Below are 16,300 nucleotides of genomic sequence, written 5' to 3'. Positions count from 1 at the left end.
GTTACAAACTCTACTGTAAATGGTTCGTCATAAGAATCGTACAAATATGTACTTATTGCTTCTATACTTTTACCCACTTTACGCATTTTTTTGTTAATTTCACAAATTATATTAACTAATAAATGTTGTTTAGACTATATCTATCTTAGAAACTTCCGAGAATATGTAAAATATCATTGATTATAAAAAAAGGAATTAAGAAACTACAATTTCACACAAGAGTTTTTTGGGAAATTGATCGGTGTACGAATACATTCTACACCCACTGTAAATATTGATCTAAAAACGATCCTAATAGGATAAAATAAGTATTGTGTAATACTAAAGTTATGAAAAGAAAAAGTATTATAAAATTTAATTGCATGTCCAAACACAACCGGTTAGTAAAGTGTTAAGAGATTAATCGTATGCCTTTGTATTCGAGCATTCATAACCTGTGCCGTCTTAACATACGGCCACTACAATATGTCTTTTTGGAGTAATATATTTTGTAAGCTTGACAACTGAGGTTAACCCATTGCACTAGAGGCCTTTGTTTTAGTATCTACCAGCAACTCGAGATGCTTTCTTAGCATTCTATTGCCACGAATGTTAAGCTATCGAGATTTGAGAATCAGGTCACCTTTACCGCATCGACAATCATTTTATTCACATTTCGTGTTCCAAAGAAATTAAACCTAAAGAAACATTATTGCTGATAGATTTGCTGCGTGAAACCTAATGGTGACTGAGAGTCACCTCCCGAGTGCAAAGGGTTAAAATATACAGAGTGTCTCAAAAATGTTGTAACACCTTGAAAAGGGGTGGTTTGAAATGATATTTGAAACAACTTTTTCTTTAGCGAAAGTGTTGCTCGTGGCTTCGTTAAGGAGATATTAACAGAAAATCAGCTCTGACCAATCAGAACGCGCGTATACCGTTGGAACGGCCGTGGTAGCGAAGGCTATGTGCTAAGCGGCCGCGCTTGTACGCGAACAATGTTTTTTTCTTCGATGCACGTCAAGTAGAGATAGCTAGAACTTCTGCTTGTGAATCACTCGTGATTCGATCAGGTTCGTTGGCAACCACGGTGATTTTTCACAGTGGTTTGTGATTTTTCGTGATCGCTTCTGATTGGTGAAGAACATAACCGTTCCTTGCACGCGTTGTTAGAATCTTCCATTGAGCTCTATCCTAACTGGAGTGCGAACTCCCGTAGGAAGAAGTAGAGGCGACGGCGGTTCAAGAGAAATGCAAAATGGTTGGTTCCGGTATTATCCTATAGCAAATTTATTTGTAGAGGGGGAACAAACGTACGCCGTAACATAACTTACCCGAGCATCGCTGACTATTGTCGAGTGAGTTACTTTCAGATTCTTTTCCGCATAAAATTGGATAAATACAATATAAATTGAATCGTGACAAATAATCAAATTTAGCTCAATACCAAATTGTATGTATTTGTATGATCTAAATTATGGTATGTAAATTATGTATAGTATTTCATTATTATGTCATTATTATTAATGTTTCTATCGTTTTATATATCAATAAAAAGGAAATAAAACTCAAATCTGTACATAATTAATCTGTAAATAATTCCTAGTGCAGCGAAATTCAAACAATGAGGAGTCTGTTCTCCCTCCACACATAAATTTGCTATAGAATAGTACCACCGAAACCACTCATCTTGCATCTCTCTCGGACCGGCTTCTCTCTCGCAGGTCACACTCCAGTTAGGATAGAGTTCAATGCCCTCTACAAATAAATTTGCTATAGGATAATACCGGAACCACCCATTTTGCATTTCTCTCAGACTTCCGTCGACCCTCCACTTCTTCCTACAGGAGTTCACACTCCAGTTTGGATAGAGCTCAATGGAAAACACCCTAACCTGTATATTTTACATATATTCTACATAAGTATGTAATTAACGACATCAAAACAAAAATGCGAATTACCTGCACCCCATAAAATAAAGTAAAGTAAAGAATAGTAAATAAAGGAATGCTTTAATGAGGAACAGTGAAGAGTAATGAATATAAGTCAATAATTATGAATTGCAAGTCTTAGTTTAGTTGTAAGTGTCTTTAGACTGTTACAAAATGTAACAATGTTAGAAAATAATATAATTAATACATACAACATAATACGAATACTATAATTAAAATACAAAGAACAAAATAACAATGGAATAAAATATATATAATAACAAATAAGTAACTATGTATTGCTGTTCAAGAATAATAGCATAGATCATTTCTCTGCTTGCAATCTGTTCCTTTTTTCCGATAAAAGTAATCCTGCTTTAGAAAATATTCTTTCGCATGGGACTGAAGTAGCCACCATACAAAATAAATGATCTACTAATTTACTTAATAAAGGAAATTGAAATTGATATTATATGCGGAATTTTGTATGCAAACTATGTATATTGAAAAATGTTATAAAAAGTACTTTAATTAAGATCAAGAATTGTGATCACGCAATTCTAGCAAGATAAAAGAACCACGGTCACGCTCGTGTATGAAATTAAATCACGATCAGCCTCGTGAATTAAATTAAATCACCATCGTGATCGTGATTTTGCGATCACTGTGATAAATAACAATTAGTGGTTTTGCACGCCAAATGTAACGTCAAGGTCGTCAAGTCACTTGTTCGCGGACGAGTGCGACCGCCTAGCGCGTAGCCTACGCTACCGCGGCCGCTCAAACGGTATACGCGCGCTCTGATTGATCAGTGTTTTCCTGTGTTTAATATCTCCTCAACGAAGCCTCGGACATTTTCGCTAAGGAAAAAGTTGTTTCAAATCACCTCCCGAACCACCCCTTTCAAGGTGTTATAACATTTTTGGGACACCCTGTATATTATACTCTAGTAGCATTTATGGTTGGCCAATGGTTTCCAATAGTTGGGAATCAGTTGGGATATACGTAGTTAGTCCTTTTGCCTACAAATGCCCAATGTTGGGCTAACAATTACTATAGTTGGTTAATTAACAATTAAGAACCTTGCAACAATAATACTACGTCAGACCAATCAAAGCACGCCAACGCCTAAACGTTGTTCTTAGACGTTGTGGAAATCTTGTTACAAACAAGAATCTGTTGTTATATTCTAAAATGAGTTCTTTCTATTTTCAAGAATAATTATTTATGAATAGTACTTGCGGTTTTCTATCGTTGGGCCATAGTTGGCCCATTGAAGTTTTGTTATGTACAGTATATTGAACTTCATTAATTGATTATTCATCAAATTTGTCTACTTTAATTTCAGAAAGCAAAAATAAAAACAAATGAAAAGCTTTGTTGCCGGCACAACGACGGGGCGAGTCTTTGGACTCTTGTTTCTTTTAATTTTTAATCGATGTGATGCTGGGCGGGCACCGTTGTCACCAGACAGTTCATTTTTGTTATCCATTACTTTATTTTATGTTACGCATTGACATTTGCAATAAAGCACGAATAATGATTGAAAATGACGTGCGTGAAGCCAGTCAAAGTCAGCGAATTACGAATATAATTCGCAACGCGAGTGTTTTATTTTTCGAGTCAAAGGTGAAATGACTGTTATATGTATATTGTGTATAGTTCCATGGCGTCTTGCAGTCCGTTTGGTGATCCGTTCTAATGTAAAACAGGTAAGTAGTAATTTAATATGGAAAGTGAAAGATCTGTTCTTATTGTTTTATTGGGTTCTGTATTGGGGTCTGTATTGTTTTATTGGGTTCTATTTAATATACATTTTTAGTTCATGCGAATCTTTGTTCCTAACAACGACGGTTATAAATCAAAAAACTGATCGACGAAGGCGACGGTAGGAAGCGACGAGGCACTAATGCAGTTGAACGCGTGCATTTATCACGATTAGACGCGCTTCGTATATAATATTTTTTCTATTTTATTTTTACATAATGTAGAAAGTAATTGAATTTGAAGCAACTCAAGATGGTGACAATGGAAGTGGTGGTGTTGTACGATCGGAGTGGTTTACGTCTTTAAAAAAAGAATGCATGTGGCCTCCATATAAATTAATGGAAAAATTTAATAAAGCTTTACAAGGGGGGATAATGCCCGTTAATGAACGTTACACATCCAAAAGTTGAATAGAAGACTAACATTACAAAATTTCAAATATACAAATTGGTTTTTATTTCAATGGTATTATTCAATTAAGGTATAAATCTCATATGTAAAAGAAATAATCTCCAAAAAACATTCTGAAAGCTGTTTTATTGAAGTGTACTAGAGCCAATTGTCTGCCTACTGTTGATTTATTGTACCTAGTCAAGAGTTGGCCCTACGGAAAGGAATTTTCAGTTGGCCCTTTATATTGAAAGTAACGTGGGGCCTACATTGGGTGTGATTATTGGCGCAGTTGAAGAAAAGGGCGACAATCCTAACTGTTGGCCAACCGATATCACGTCAATGGCCCATCAAAATGCCAATAATAATTGCTACTAGGGTAGGAACTCAGTTTTTCGGGAATAACTCATAAAATATTGTTTTTTTTTTTAATTATACAAGGGCGTATTTTTATAGAAAATTAAATCGTCTACAACAAATATTATATACAAATTTTGCGTAGAATTCATCTTTTCACAGACATTCGATGAAATAGTTTTTTTGACATATAATATAAGAACTGCACACAAAAGTTTGAAAATCATTTGACCGATCTTGGTAGGTTTGGTGTTAAAATATAGTTTTTTAGCTATCGTTTGAACTACTTTCGAGCCAATTTTTGAGCATTTATAACTTCAAAATGTGTGCCGTTAAGATAGAATTGAAATTCCTCGAGTTATGCAGACTTGAAGGACACCAGTTCTGCAGTCCAGAATGCAATAAGAGAAATTGAACGTCTTTCCCTCGAAACTGTCCTTTTTTTGGAACTGCTAGCCATGATTCCTCGAGAGTTACAAGAGAGATTGGATCAAATTTTTTGCAGACGTGGCGTGGCGGTGCTCTTTAGTTACACACGCGGAAGAGACTGTTGCGGTACTCCTTTTCCTTTTGAAAAATGTAGAGACAACATGAGCGATCTCGTATACTTCGCGTTTATTTCTTGCGATTTAAATTGAAGTCTTCTTGTTGTTTCGAGCGAGGTCAGTTGGTACTTGTTACGCGGAAATTTAAATGTACTTGTGTGGATGTAAACTCGATTAAAGTTACTTTTGTCTTCCTTTCTTATATTCACGAATTCTACTGGAAACCTAATTTTTTTTAAATACTCTGACACATTTTGCTGCTTCCATTATCATATAATAAAAATGCTTCTCCGTACCATAATTTTAAAAAGTCAGTTTAAAAAGCCATATAAGTTATACGAACTGTATAAACATTCACCACACGAACTATGTAAATTAATAAAAATTACGTGAATTTTTATTCAACGTGTTTATGAAAGATTTGATTAAAAGTTATAAGAGTGGCTCTGACCTTCAGAATCCTCCCCCATGCATACGTCATTGGAGACAGTGAATAAAGGCACAGGATTTACATATATTTATAATAAAGGAAATGGAATAAACAAGTACCTACAAGACATACAGCAGTGGTTATAAAAACAGCCCTACCTTCTACAAATGCAGTTTGTTGAATACAGTGGGTGTAGAATGTATTCGTACCCAAAAAACTTTTATGCGAAATTGTAATTTCTTAATATCTTTTTTTATAATCAATGATATTTTACATATTACATACAAACAACATTTACTAGTTAATATAATTTGTAAAATTAACAAAAAAATGCGAAAAGTGGGTAAAAGTATAGAAACAATAAGTATTTGTACGATTCTTATGACGAACCATTTATAGTAGAGTTTGTAACGTAAACACATTAGTTTATTGCTCCGTACGAATTAGAAAACATCAAATTTCCAGTAAAGCACTTTTGAAAATGGCTCCAATAGAGGAATGGAAAAAGATCCCACTTCGAATAACTAATAATTTAGTTAATTTAACGCTTAGAAGAGTTACAATAATGATAAAATCAAAAGGAAACCTCACAAAAGAAGTACTATATACTTGTAAATTAATGTAAATTTCTTTTTTTTAATCAAGTTTTAAAAATTAAACAGTTGTGCGATTACTTATTGCTTCAACATTCCTATCGATTGATTGTTTTTTTTTTGTTTTTGTTAATTTCTTAACTTACATAAATAGCTATTTTTTTTGTAATCTATCTATTCTAGAGATTTCCGAGAATATGTAGAATGTCATTGTTTATAAAAAACAAGTTAATAAATTACAATTTCACATAGTTTTTTTGGAAATTGATCGGTGTACGAATACTTTCTACACCCACTGTATATAGAGTACATTGAAAATGTGTCAGTCAGATTTCCATTTAAATAAATCGAATTTAATTTTGCCAAGCCATCAATACGTATAAACATGCAATTCCACCTTTAAGGGACATCCCCTAAATGGAAAATACATCATATACAGGACAGATGGCGAGCAAATGCAACGAATCAAAATTTATGGGAACAAAAACTTGGCTTACAAATAAATGTTCATACGAGTAACGTAAGCAGAATACAAAATTGAAATAAAATATTTAAATCCTACCCGAACATTGAAAAGAGAAAACAATAAAATAAAATACAGATATAATTATACTCGATATCCATCCTACGAAATTCATTATTCGGCCTTGAACGAGTCGCAGACCTTGGTATAACATTTCACAAATTCGATAAGTCGGAGTGTTGCGAAAGTATATTTATTCCATTCGAATCGTCATAACATTGACCTTTTGCTAATCGATTTCTATAATTTGTGTTAATTTTTAGGCACGTGTCTCCTAACATTCTTCTCGTTTCTCGGAATGTTGTTAATAAGTATCTTATAGGAAATCCCAAGTTCGATTTCACCATTTATTTGTAATTTACGTCATACGTAAAATAACATGTACTCATGAAGGATAAATCAGGAACTATTTACCATAACTTTGTAGAAAATGATTAATATAGTCATTGAATTGATTAGCGAGAAACATTCGGAAATAGATATAATAGATTAAACGATCTCGCATTTACATACATGTAACAACAATGCATTTCTTTCTTTCTTTTGAAAGTAATAAAACAATATTTTTGTTGTGTCATTAGAATATATTTAAATGTAATTTATTCTCATAATGTATAATGCGAACGTATGTATGTTTTTTTATGAGCATTTCGAATATGTTGTTAACAGTTATGGCGCGCGCTACATTTTCTGTTGTAAAACACGTTAGAAGAAATTATTTCTACATAACTGGTTACTTAACTAAATTCAAATTTTGATCTATCGATATATTTATACGTGCGTGATTATGGGGTAGCAAATGGCATAATAGGGGTAGTAGGGCCGGCGTTAGGGGTGGGGGGGGGGGCGGTCAGGCAACCGGCCGGGGCTCCAGATTTTTGAGGCATCGCAGTCCGGTGACCCTAGTATACGAATATACCGATATACAGGGTGTCCAAAAAATATTGTAACACCTTGAAAGGGGTGGTTCGGGAGGTGATTTGAAACAACTTTTTCCTTAGTGAAAATGTTGTCCAAGGCTTCGTCGAGGAGATATTAACGGAAAATACTGACCAATCAGAGCGCGCGTATACCGTTGGAGCGCTCGCGGTAACGTATGAGTGTGTAAAATGTGTAGTCTGGACTATGTGTGGTCTGTATTATTTTGTTCTGTTCTATTTTCTTTTATAAACTGCACTATTCTTTCTTTTCTTTTTTCCCTTAATAAACAGTTAAAACAAGGATTCTCTATGTTTAGTTTTATGTATTCCCTACACACGAAGCGAGGTAAGATTATAACAACATCCCATGCACTTAAAATTCGAGAACTCGAACTAGAACTCAAATGGTATAACTGCAAAATTTATAAGAATAATTTTAGATAAGCTAAATTTGAAAGAACAATTTGAAGCAGTTATACAAAAAGTTAAAAAAAGACTAAATATTGTGAGGTTCCTGTGTCATAGAAACAAAGATATTAAAGAATGTTACGCATTAATGTTGACGAGAGCATTAATTGTATCCGTTATGGAATACGGAGTAACAATATGTATGAATGACAAAAAAAAACAAGAACAACTTAATGAAAATATCAGAAAGTTGCAAACCGTGGCCATCAAGGCAGTGGTAGGATACAGGATGTCGACGCTGCTGAACGTCACATACATATATGGAAGGGGGATGAATAGGCCTAAAAAACAGACCAAAATATCTAGCCAGCAAATATTAGATAAAACAATGGGAGAAAGGTAGGGAACAAAATCCAACTTTTAAATTATTGAAAAATCACAGAAATAAAAAGCCAATCCTTTACAAAAATTTTACGAATATATCAGAAGAAGCTTTTTATGAGGTTTGAAACATAAGGGAATGTGTATACCCAAGGAATCTTACCCAGGAGAGAATAGAATACTGGAATACATTCTTTAATGACAATAATAGAGTAGAAGAAAGATGTTTATCGTTTGACACGGAAATAGGTAGGATTCCAGAGTACAACACGTTGGTCGTATACATAGATGGAAGCAAAATACCAAACAAACCAGCAAGTGGGGTTGGAATAATATCGTACAAAAATGGAGAGTATACAATAGATGGATTGGCGATATTTAAAGAATTTACCATATTTACGACCGAAATAATAGGAATCAACAAAGCGTTGAAGATGACCTATCATTCCACAAAAGAAGAAAACTGTATAATACTAACGGATTCCATGTCAGGCTTAGCTGGCTTGGAAAATATGACAGACATGTATAAGGAAAATCTGTGGGTATATAAAATCTGGAAACTAGCAAGAAATTATAACAAAGGAAAAGTAATAATAGGTTGAGTGCGAGAGCACGTCGGAATTGAGGGAAATAAATGTGCAGATAAAGAAACGAAAATACAAACAAATAACAGTCCTGACAAAAGTTAGAAAATTCCAGCTAAAGAACTTTTGGTAAAACTAAAACAAAAATATTGGACCAAGTTCAGAGAGAAAATGTGTTCAATAGGTATGGAGAAAGGAAAAACCTTTTTTGAAGAAATACGTCCGGATTTAAACAAAAGGAAATATAAACCATAATTCGACAAATGTAGGCATAATTTGAACAGAGAAACAGTTAGACTAATCTCACGAATCAGAAACAATCATTACAACATAAAAGCATCTCTAACCAGAAAGGAAATTATTAATGACCCAATGTGTTACTGTGGTCAGTCAGAAGAAGATATTGACCATGTGATATTCAAATGCTCACTATATAATTGAGAGAGAGATTAAGAAAAAAAATAGACAAAGCAGGAGAAACAGTTTTTGGACTATTAAGATTACATAAGGTTAAAGTGTATAAAACTATAATGAAATTTTTAAATAGTATCAATAAAATAATTTGATACAAAAACTAATGATATTGAGGTAGAAAAACGAATGGATTTTTTGACTTCAAAGCTAAGGGATATAAGGAAAAGATAATAAAACAATAGAGATGAAGTTTAGAGTCGGAAAATAAAATACGATGGTATGAAACGATTTTAATTTAAATAAGTAATTAATAACCAAAAAAAGGAAAAGCAACAACGAAGTTCCTAAGAGCCGTGAAGAAACATAGAATTAGATATTAATTATATAGAAACATTGTGATGGACAATATAAGTGAAAAGATAAATATGCCAAAATATTAAAACCATAGAGTATAATATTGCGCTGGTAATCACAATAATATAATACTTATAAATTGTATTGTTTTATATTAAATTTAAGTTTCCTTTACGATGATGTAAGCGCAGCTCTTTTTATAAATGGTTATGCTCCAGTTGTTCTTTTTTTCTGTAAGTTCAAGTCAGTATTATTCTAGTGTAAGAGCAAGTTATGTGTCTAAAGTAGTGGCGTATAAAGTAGCATACTAACAGTACCTGCTAAAATGTGATATCACGAAAAGAGAGACTTTAAGAATAAATGAATTGTTAACCTTAAAGAATGATAAGAATAAGAAGAACGAACAATGATTTAGATAATATAAAATCACAGTTATACAGATATTTAGCAATAAGGCATAGAATAAGAACATTGTAAACTTAATATTTTTGTATCTTGTATTATGTATTCAGCAAACGGAAATATGTATTTCAAAAAGGATGTATCTGATAGGTGCAATGCAAGGAATTTTCTTTTGCACACCTTAAATAAACTCAAACTCAAATAATATAACCATCTAACAGTGAATGAGCTGAACTAATTTGATAAAAATATGATCAACGCCCTCAGCTATTTAAAACTATTAAACATTACCAATATTCTCTGTGCTGACCTGAGTTGTTAGTATTCAGTTAATAAATACGACATATTATAGCATATGATCTATTTTTAATTAGATGCTAGGAATACAACTTACAGTTTAATGGGTACATCGTCGATTTTTTCCAATAGCGAATGAAATAGATTTTTGTGAATCAAAATTGACAGTAAATTGTGACACTAAAAGCAGAGAAACTGTTTTGTAAATTGATCGAATTTAAACATTAGTAAAGCTATCAACATTCGTTTAGTTACCGTTTAGTATGTCTTACTATACTAACTTTTACGTTTTGAAGCATTACTAAATGAAATCAAATGCTTTGTTTTTCTGCTTTTGATGTCACAATCACAAAATAGTTCTAATAGACTCCCCCATTCTGTTACATGCTGTAGAATCCAAGTAATAAAAATTTAATTTCTTACATTATAATTTTAATTATTTTGTGTTTGTGGCTTTGACCAATCCACGTTCAAAATGAGATGGTCGTAACCATAACCATTGAGCGTAGCAATAGCTTTCGCAGCATCCACTCTATACTTGAAATGCACATATGCGAAACCTTTGCAAAGATTGGTCTGTTTGTCTTTTGGAAGATAAAATTTAAGAACACATCCAAATGGCTTGACAAGCTCATCCAAGTCAGCGTCTGTAGTACTCTCTGATAAATTGGAGATACGAATAGTAGTAATGTCTTCACGTCTTTGCATTTGCATAGAATCCCCGCGTTTATTGCCCCCTTCGCGCATACCAGGTGGTACATATTTGCCACTTTGAGGTTTCAATTCTGCCATAGCACCAGGAGCACCAGGAGTAACAAGTGGTTTCTTATCATCTGGTACTTTTCCTGAAAATTAAATGAAGAATCAAGAAATAATAAGCTTTCCAAACCTAATTGTATAGTGATAAATATATATACCTCCAGCAAGAACAGTATCTTTGTATGGACATTTTGAAGTCCAATGGTCTCCATTACAATTACGACACTTGACAACACCTTTATCACCCATATTCTTCAATTTATCAAGACTGTCTTCTTCAACCTTATTTTCTTCTTCTTTGCTGGAAATGAATTGCATGAAAATGTCTTCACCACCAACTGTAGTAGCAGGATTTGGTCCAGGCCGGTCATCCGCAGAATCTCCAAATTTAGCCCAATTTTTTCGCACAGCAATTGTCTTCGATACTATACGTCTCTCAATCTTGTATGTACGAACAACTTTGACCTTCTTATTATCTTGATTATATTTATATTCCGTGAGAATTTTAAATCCATTGTCATAAGTCTCCGAAGGTGGAGGCAATGCTCCTACTTCCTCCTCTACCTCATCAGCCCAACTGGATTTTACGTCTGCTACTGGCATCTTCAAAACCTATGGAATTAGCATAAACCATGCAATTAATTAATTAGTCACCATGAAGCATTTTAGAATTTCTGCTCCAGTCTAATCTGAGATGATTGCATACATAACGATTTTAGAAATTATGAAACAGTAAATAACAATTACACAATTATACGTTCAAGTCTTTGAGTAATGCAAAAGTGAGGTAATTACGTTAAATATGTGACAGATGTGACACGATGATTTTTAGGTTAGATAGTGAAATCAACTAAATATTACATGTATTCAAAGCAACGTTATCGACAACGTTAAAACTACGGAAAAATAATTAATTACAAATGATTAAATCTCAACAAAAAATACGCAGAAATGTGTTCTATACAAGATCAACAAGTACTAAACACGTTTAGGGTACGAAAGCATAAAGATAATAATGTGTGATAAAAATTGTTATTTCTTTAAAAATGTATTACCGTAAATAATTGAAATTTGTAGCAATCACGAGACCAATTGAAATGGTCACAAACACTACAAAAAATTGACAAAAACGCGACTTCTCTAGCACGAATGAAAACGAGTCAAAATGGACACGAACAGTTCAGCCATCTTACTTTGGTCACGTTACTATTTATTCAAAGCGCGGCAAAATTGAAACGCGTATCTTTTCTCACGTGTTTTTCAGTTACTCAACATGTACTGTAAATAGTTTAACACAATTTTGATTTTGTAAACATTAAATAGAAATGAAAAGTAATTGTTAGAAAAGATCATTTCTTAAATCATGTATATAACTGAAAACAACACAAAGGTAACTTGAGACCTAAGAAAATTCAATTTTTGTAATCTATTTCAAGAATGTATTTCTGTTTATATTAAAACTACCCCTCGTAGTTGTATTTTTCGTAGGTTGAGATGCAATCAATTTGTTTTGAGAGTCTGTTTTTAAATTATAGGCTGCTGATCAAGGTAAGATGACTGAAGAATGTTTAAACCATATATTTACATGTATGGTTTAAACCTTGATTCCCGTTCCGTCTGTTATAACAAATATGCACCGTCAACCGTCCTTGAGATCTGTAGAAATGGAGGTATTTCCGCGTATGATAAGTCGGCGTCTCAGCGGTCCTGGCGGTAGGTTTAGGAAACATGAATGTTCCAAAATTAATGGCGACGTCTAGCGTTGTCGTGTTCACTGTGAGAAAATAATGTTTCCCGGAACCGAATTTCGATTGTGTACGAAAAGGTGTTAACGAAACTAAAAACGAACGCGATTGTATTCAGTGCTAAAGTAAAAGAGTAGTCGCGATAATGGACCAGGCACCTGCAGGTAAGAAATGAATGTTGTGATCTGGCGATCCGGTGAAGCGCGGTCTTCTTGCACATTCCCTCTTCGAGCGAGCGTATTAACATTCCACCTTTCTTATTAATCGTAATGTCTGTGATCTATCGTTTTAGCGCTTTGATTAGTCATAATTGAGGATTTGCGAGTTACTACACGACGGGAGTAACGAGATGTATTTAAAAAGAGAAAAAAGTTAGATTTTAGATAATAGGTTATGTAAACCTGTGCAATATATTAGGTTACACGTTACAAAAAAAACTATTCGATTGACGAATTAAAATATCACTCGTACAAATTTTCGTAGATATATTCACAAAGTGTTAACTTTCAAAACGGATTCAATCTTTCAGGTTGCGATGGGCTGATTTAGGACTGCATACTTTAAAAATAAGAGATCCTATTTCAGTACTGTATTTAAACATTGCCATTTATATTGTAATACTTGAACAAGTTAATTCTTAAGTAATTTATCGTCGTACTAATTCTATTGATTTTGGTATAATACCCAGATACAGAGTTACGGAACATCATAGACAAGCTGGCACAGTTTGTGGCTCGCAACGGACCAGAGTTCGAGCAGATGACGAAAAACAAGCAGAAGAACAACCCAAAGTTTGGTTTCCTGTTTGGCGGAGAGCACTTCAACTACTATCAATACAAAGTGACTACAGAGCAAGCCAGTAAGTGGGATACAGCCCCTTAACAGCTACAACAATTGAGAAGCATAATGGCCATGCTTTATTCGACGAACAAGGAATGACTTTGAAAAAGAGATACGGGTGAAAGGGTCTGAATTCGTCATAGTGAACATACAAAACTATTATTCATCGAATATGAGAGCTTCATTTCAAGATTTTGGGATTGCTATTTATTAAGCAGAATGCTTTAGCTAAAGACATATTCTATTTCTTGGCAATGGTGATTTTAAGAAGATGTAGTTTTAAGATTCTTACTGGAGCTTATCTAATACGGACTACATTGTCAATATATTGTTCTTCAATCTATGTGGGAACTATAATCCATCTACAATAACTATATACCCTGTAATACCCTAGTACTGTAAAAAAAAATATATGTATACCTATATGTATACATATATATGTATATAAAAACAGGGAAAGAGTATAGTGCTCTCAAAAGACTTACTGAATTTTCGATATACTTCTCTCATAAATGCCAAGAATTTTATTATGCACTGGTAGAAGATAAAAGTCAACAGAAATTGGACTATTTGTATACTTTTTCAATATCCATTGAAGGAATCAAACATCTTACAATAATCCACCGTCATTCGTTTACAGTTTTAAAGCAAAAAGGAATAAATCCAATGCAAAATGCAGACCCACGTTTAAACGTTTCGCAGCAGCAGCAAACAGCCGCTACCGTCGCTCAGCCACTGAATAACGTCAATCTTGCACCTGGCCTAAATACTCAGAACAATGGATTAAACCCAGTAGTGGGAATTGGACCAGTGGGAAATCAAGGTGGTCCCGTTATACCTGGAGTACCTGGACAAATTGGAGCGCCAGGGAATGCAGGACTACCAGTTGGACCAGTTCCTGGTGCTATGGGAGGTGTGAATCCACCTATTGCTGGAGTTACGCAACCAGTTAACATTGGGGGCCCACCTGGATGGCTTCAAAATGAGCTAGCAAATCTTCAATCGCAGCAGACCACGCTACAGGATCAAATCAGACAATCGGAGCAAAATCTGGCTGCACAACATGCTGCACTGATGGCACAACAACAAGGAAGGGTTGAGGATACTGTTAGACAAGCTCAAGAAACAACATTGCAAAACAATGCGCAAAATACAAACACAGATCTTGCTGCATTCGATACAGTGTTACAACCTATTATAGATAGCTGCACTAAAGACAGCATAAGCGCAGGAAAAGCCTGGATACTTCAAAACTCAATTACTCCACAAAGTAATCAAGTTGTAGCAGATCATTTGTTGAAAAAGTACGTCTTTCTTTAAATTTTAATTGCACGATTCTAGAAGTATACAATATAGAAATTCATTTTTTAATATGCATTTTAGAGTAATTCAGGCAACAAATTTTGGTCATAAACTTCATATTATCTATTTGGTCAATGATGTCTTGCATCATTGGTAAGTATACGATGATAACTATTCAGAAATCGTTCGTGGATTACATATTTTGCAGCGTTCACTAAATTTCAAATTAAATATTTTGTACTTCTACACATGTTTTACATTGAAATGTAGAACTTGATATTTCGATTTCTGTGCAATAATATTGTAGTCATAAAGTTCGATAACTTCTATATATAGTATTTGTGCACGATATTTAATCTTGAACTTCTTTAGTGCAAGAAAAAAATCTATGGATCTTCGCAAGGCAATGGAAAGTGTTGTTGTTCCCATGTTCTGTAACACTTCACTAGCTGCATCAGACGAACAACTTAATAAATTAAATAAGCTATTAAGTTTGTGGGAGTCAAAAAATAATTACTTTGATGAAGGAATTATAGATAAATTGAAACAACCAAGTTCATCTTGGTCTGAATATCAGGCTAATCTGGTTGCGCAACATGCCAGTGCAATTACACCAATTACAACATCGACGAAACAAACCTTCGATAATTATCAAGCACAACATCAAGCGTTCGTTACTCATGCTTTACGACAAATTCAGAATATCGAGCAACAGAAAATAGCAATTGACCAACAATTGAAAGCCCCACCTCCACCACCACCACAATTGGTATGTTAATAATTTCTATGCGCAGTAAATCCTCAATTTAACGGACGGTATTCAACTTATTAGTCTGTTAAATTGTAGTTTTACTATTATTTCTTTTTATATTCCCCGCACATACTAATCAAAAAATACTACTCTACAGAACCAACAGAATATGTCTCTACCACCTAGTCATTCCGGCCCTCCTGCTCCGATCGGCACAGATGTAAATTTCAGTCAGCCACCGCCTGGATGGGGTGTACCTCCCGGAAGTGAACCTCCGCCATTCACGAATGTTCCGTTACCAGATTTTTCAAAACCTCCACCTGGGTTTGGTCCACCGCCCGTTATACACGAACCTTCCGTTGAAGACTTAATGCCTAGTATGCCTTACTATGAGCTTCCTGCTGGTTTGATGGTACCCTTAATAAAGTTAGAAGACGCCGAATATAAACCCTTGGATCCAGATGCTATTAGGCTCCCACCACCTGCCCCGCCAAGTGATCGGCTAGTTGCAGCTGTAGAAGCATTCTATGCACCGCCAAATCACGACTCACCTCGCGACAGGTACAATTATTATATAAATTATGCGTATAGATCAAGTCCTCGAGTGATGTGGATTCATGGATACATG

At 34.2% G+C, this 16,300-nt stretch overlaps 2 protein-coding genes across 5 annotated transcripts in view; one reads left to right on the top strand and one right to left on the bottom strand.

Annotated features, from left to right (window-relative positions):
- The window catches only part of LOC128872848 (calcium homeostasis endoplasmic reticulum protein), a 65,740-nt gene that overhangs the window by 45,392 nt on the left and 4,048 nt on the right, over positions 1-16,300 (top strand). The window contains exons 1-6 of one of the 4 annotated variants that reach the window (XM_054115936.1): positions 12,753-12,943; positions 13,468-13,638; positions 14,260-14,923; positions 15,003-15,074; positions 15,294-15,690; positions 15,830-16,233. In XM_054115936.1, coding sequence (XP_053971911.1) covers positions 12,925-12,943; positions 13,468-13,638; positions 14,260-14,923; positions 15,003-15,074; positions 15,294-15,690; positions 15,830-16,233 — 1,727 coding nt within the window. In that variant the 5' untranslated portion in view covers positions 12,753-12,924. Of the gene's footprint in view, positions 1-12,752; positions 12,944-13,467; positions 14,924-15,002; positions 15,075-15,293; positions 15,691-15,829; positions 16,234-16,300 lie in introns of those variants that run through there. The other 3 variants (XM_054115937.1, XM_054115938.1, XM_054115935.1) reach the window with 3 other exon arrangements.
- LOC128872851 (eukaryotic translation initiation factor 3 subunit G) lies at positions 9,511-12,248 on the bottom strand. Its single transcript, XM_054115943.1, has 3 exons — positions 12,090-12,248; positions 11,193-11,646; positions 9,511-11,120 (listed from the first exon to the last, which is right to left on the bottom strand). The coding sequence occupies exons 2-3, from the start codon at positions 11,635-11,637 to the stop codon at positions 10,708-10,710; spliced, it is 858 nt and encodes a 285-aa protein (XP_053971918.1). The 5' UTR covers positions 11,638-11,646; positions 12,090-12,248; the 3' UTR covers positions 9,511-10,707.

Source organism: Hylaeus volcanicus, chromosome 2 (assembly GCF_026283585.1).
Source record: "Hylaeus volcanicus isolate JK05 chromosome 2, UHH_iyHylVolc1.0_haploid, whole genome shotgun sequence".
NCBI classification, from domain to species: domain Eukaryota; kingdom Metazoa; phylum Arthropoda; class Insecta; order Hymenoptera; family Colletidae; genus Hylaeus; species Hylaeus volcanicus.
The sequence above is the reverse complement of the archived record's forward strand: the minus strand, read 5'-3'. Positions and strand labels throughout refer to the sequence as shown.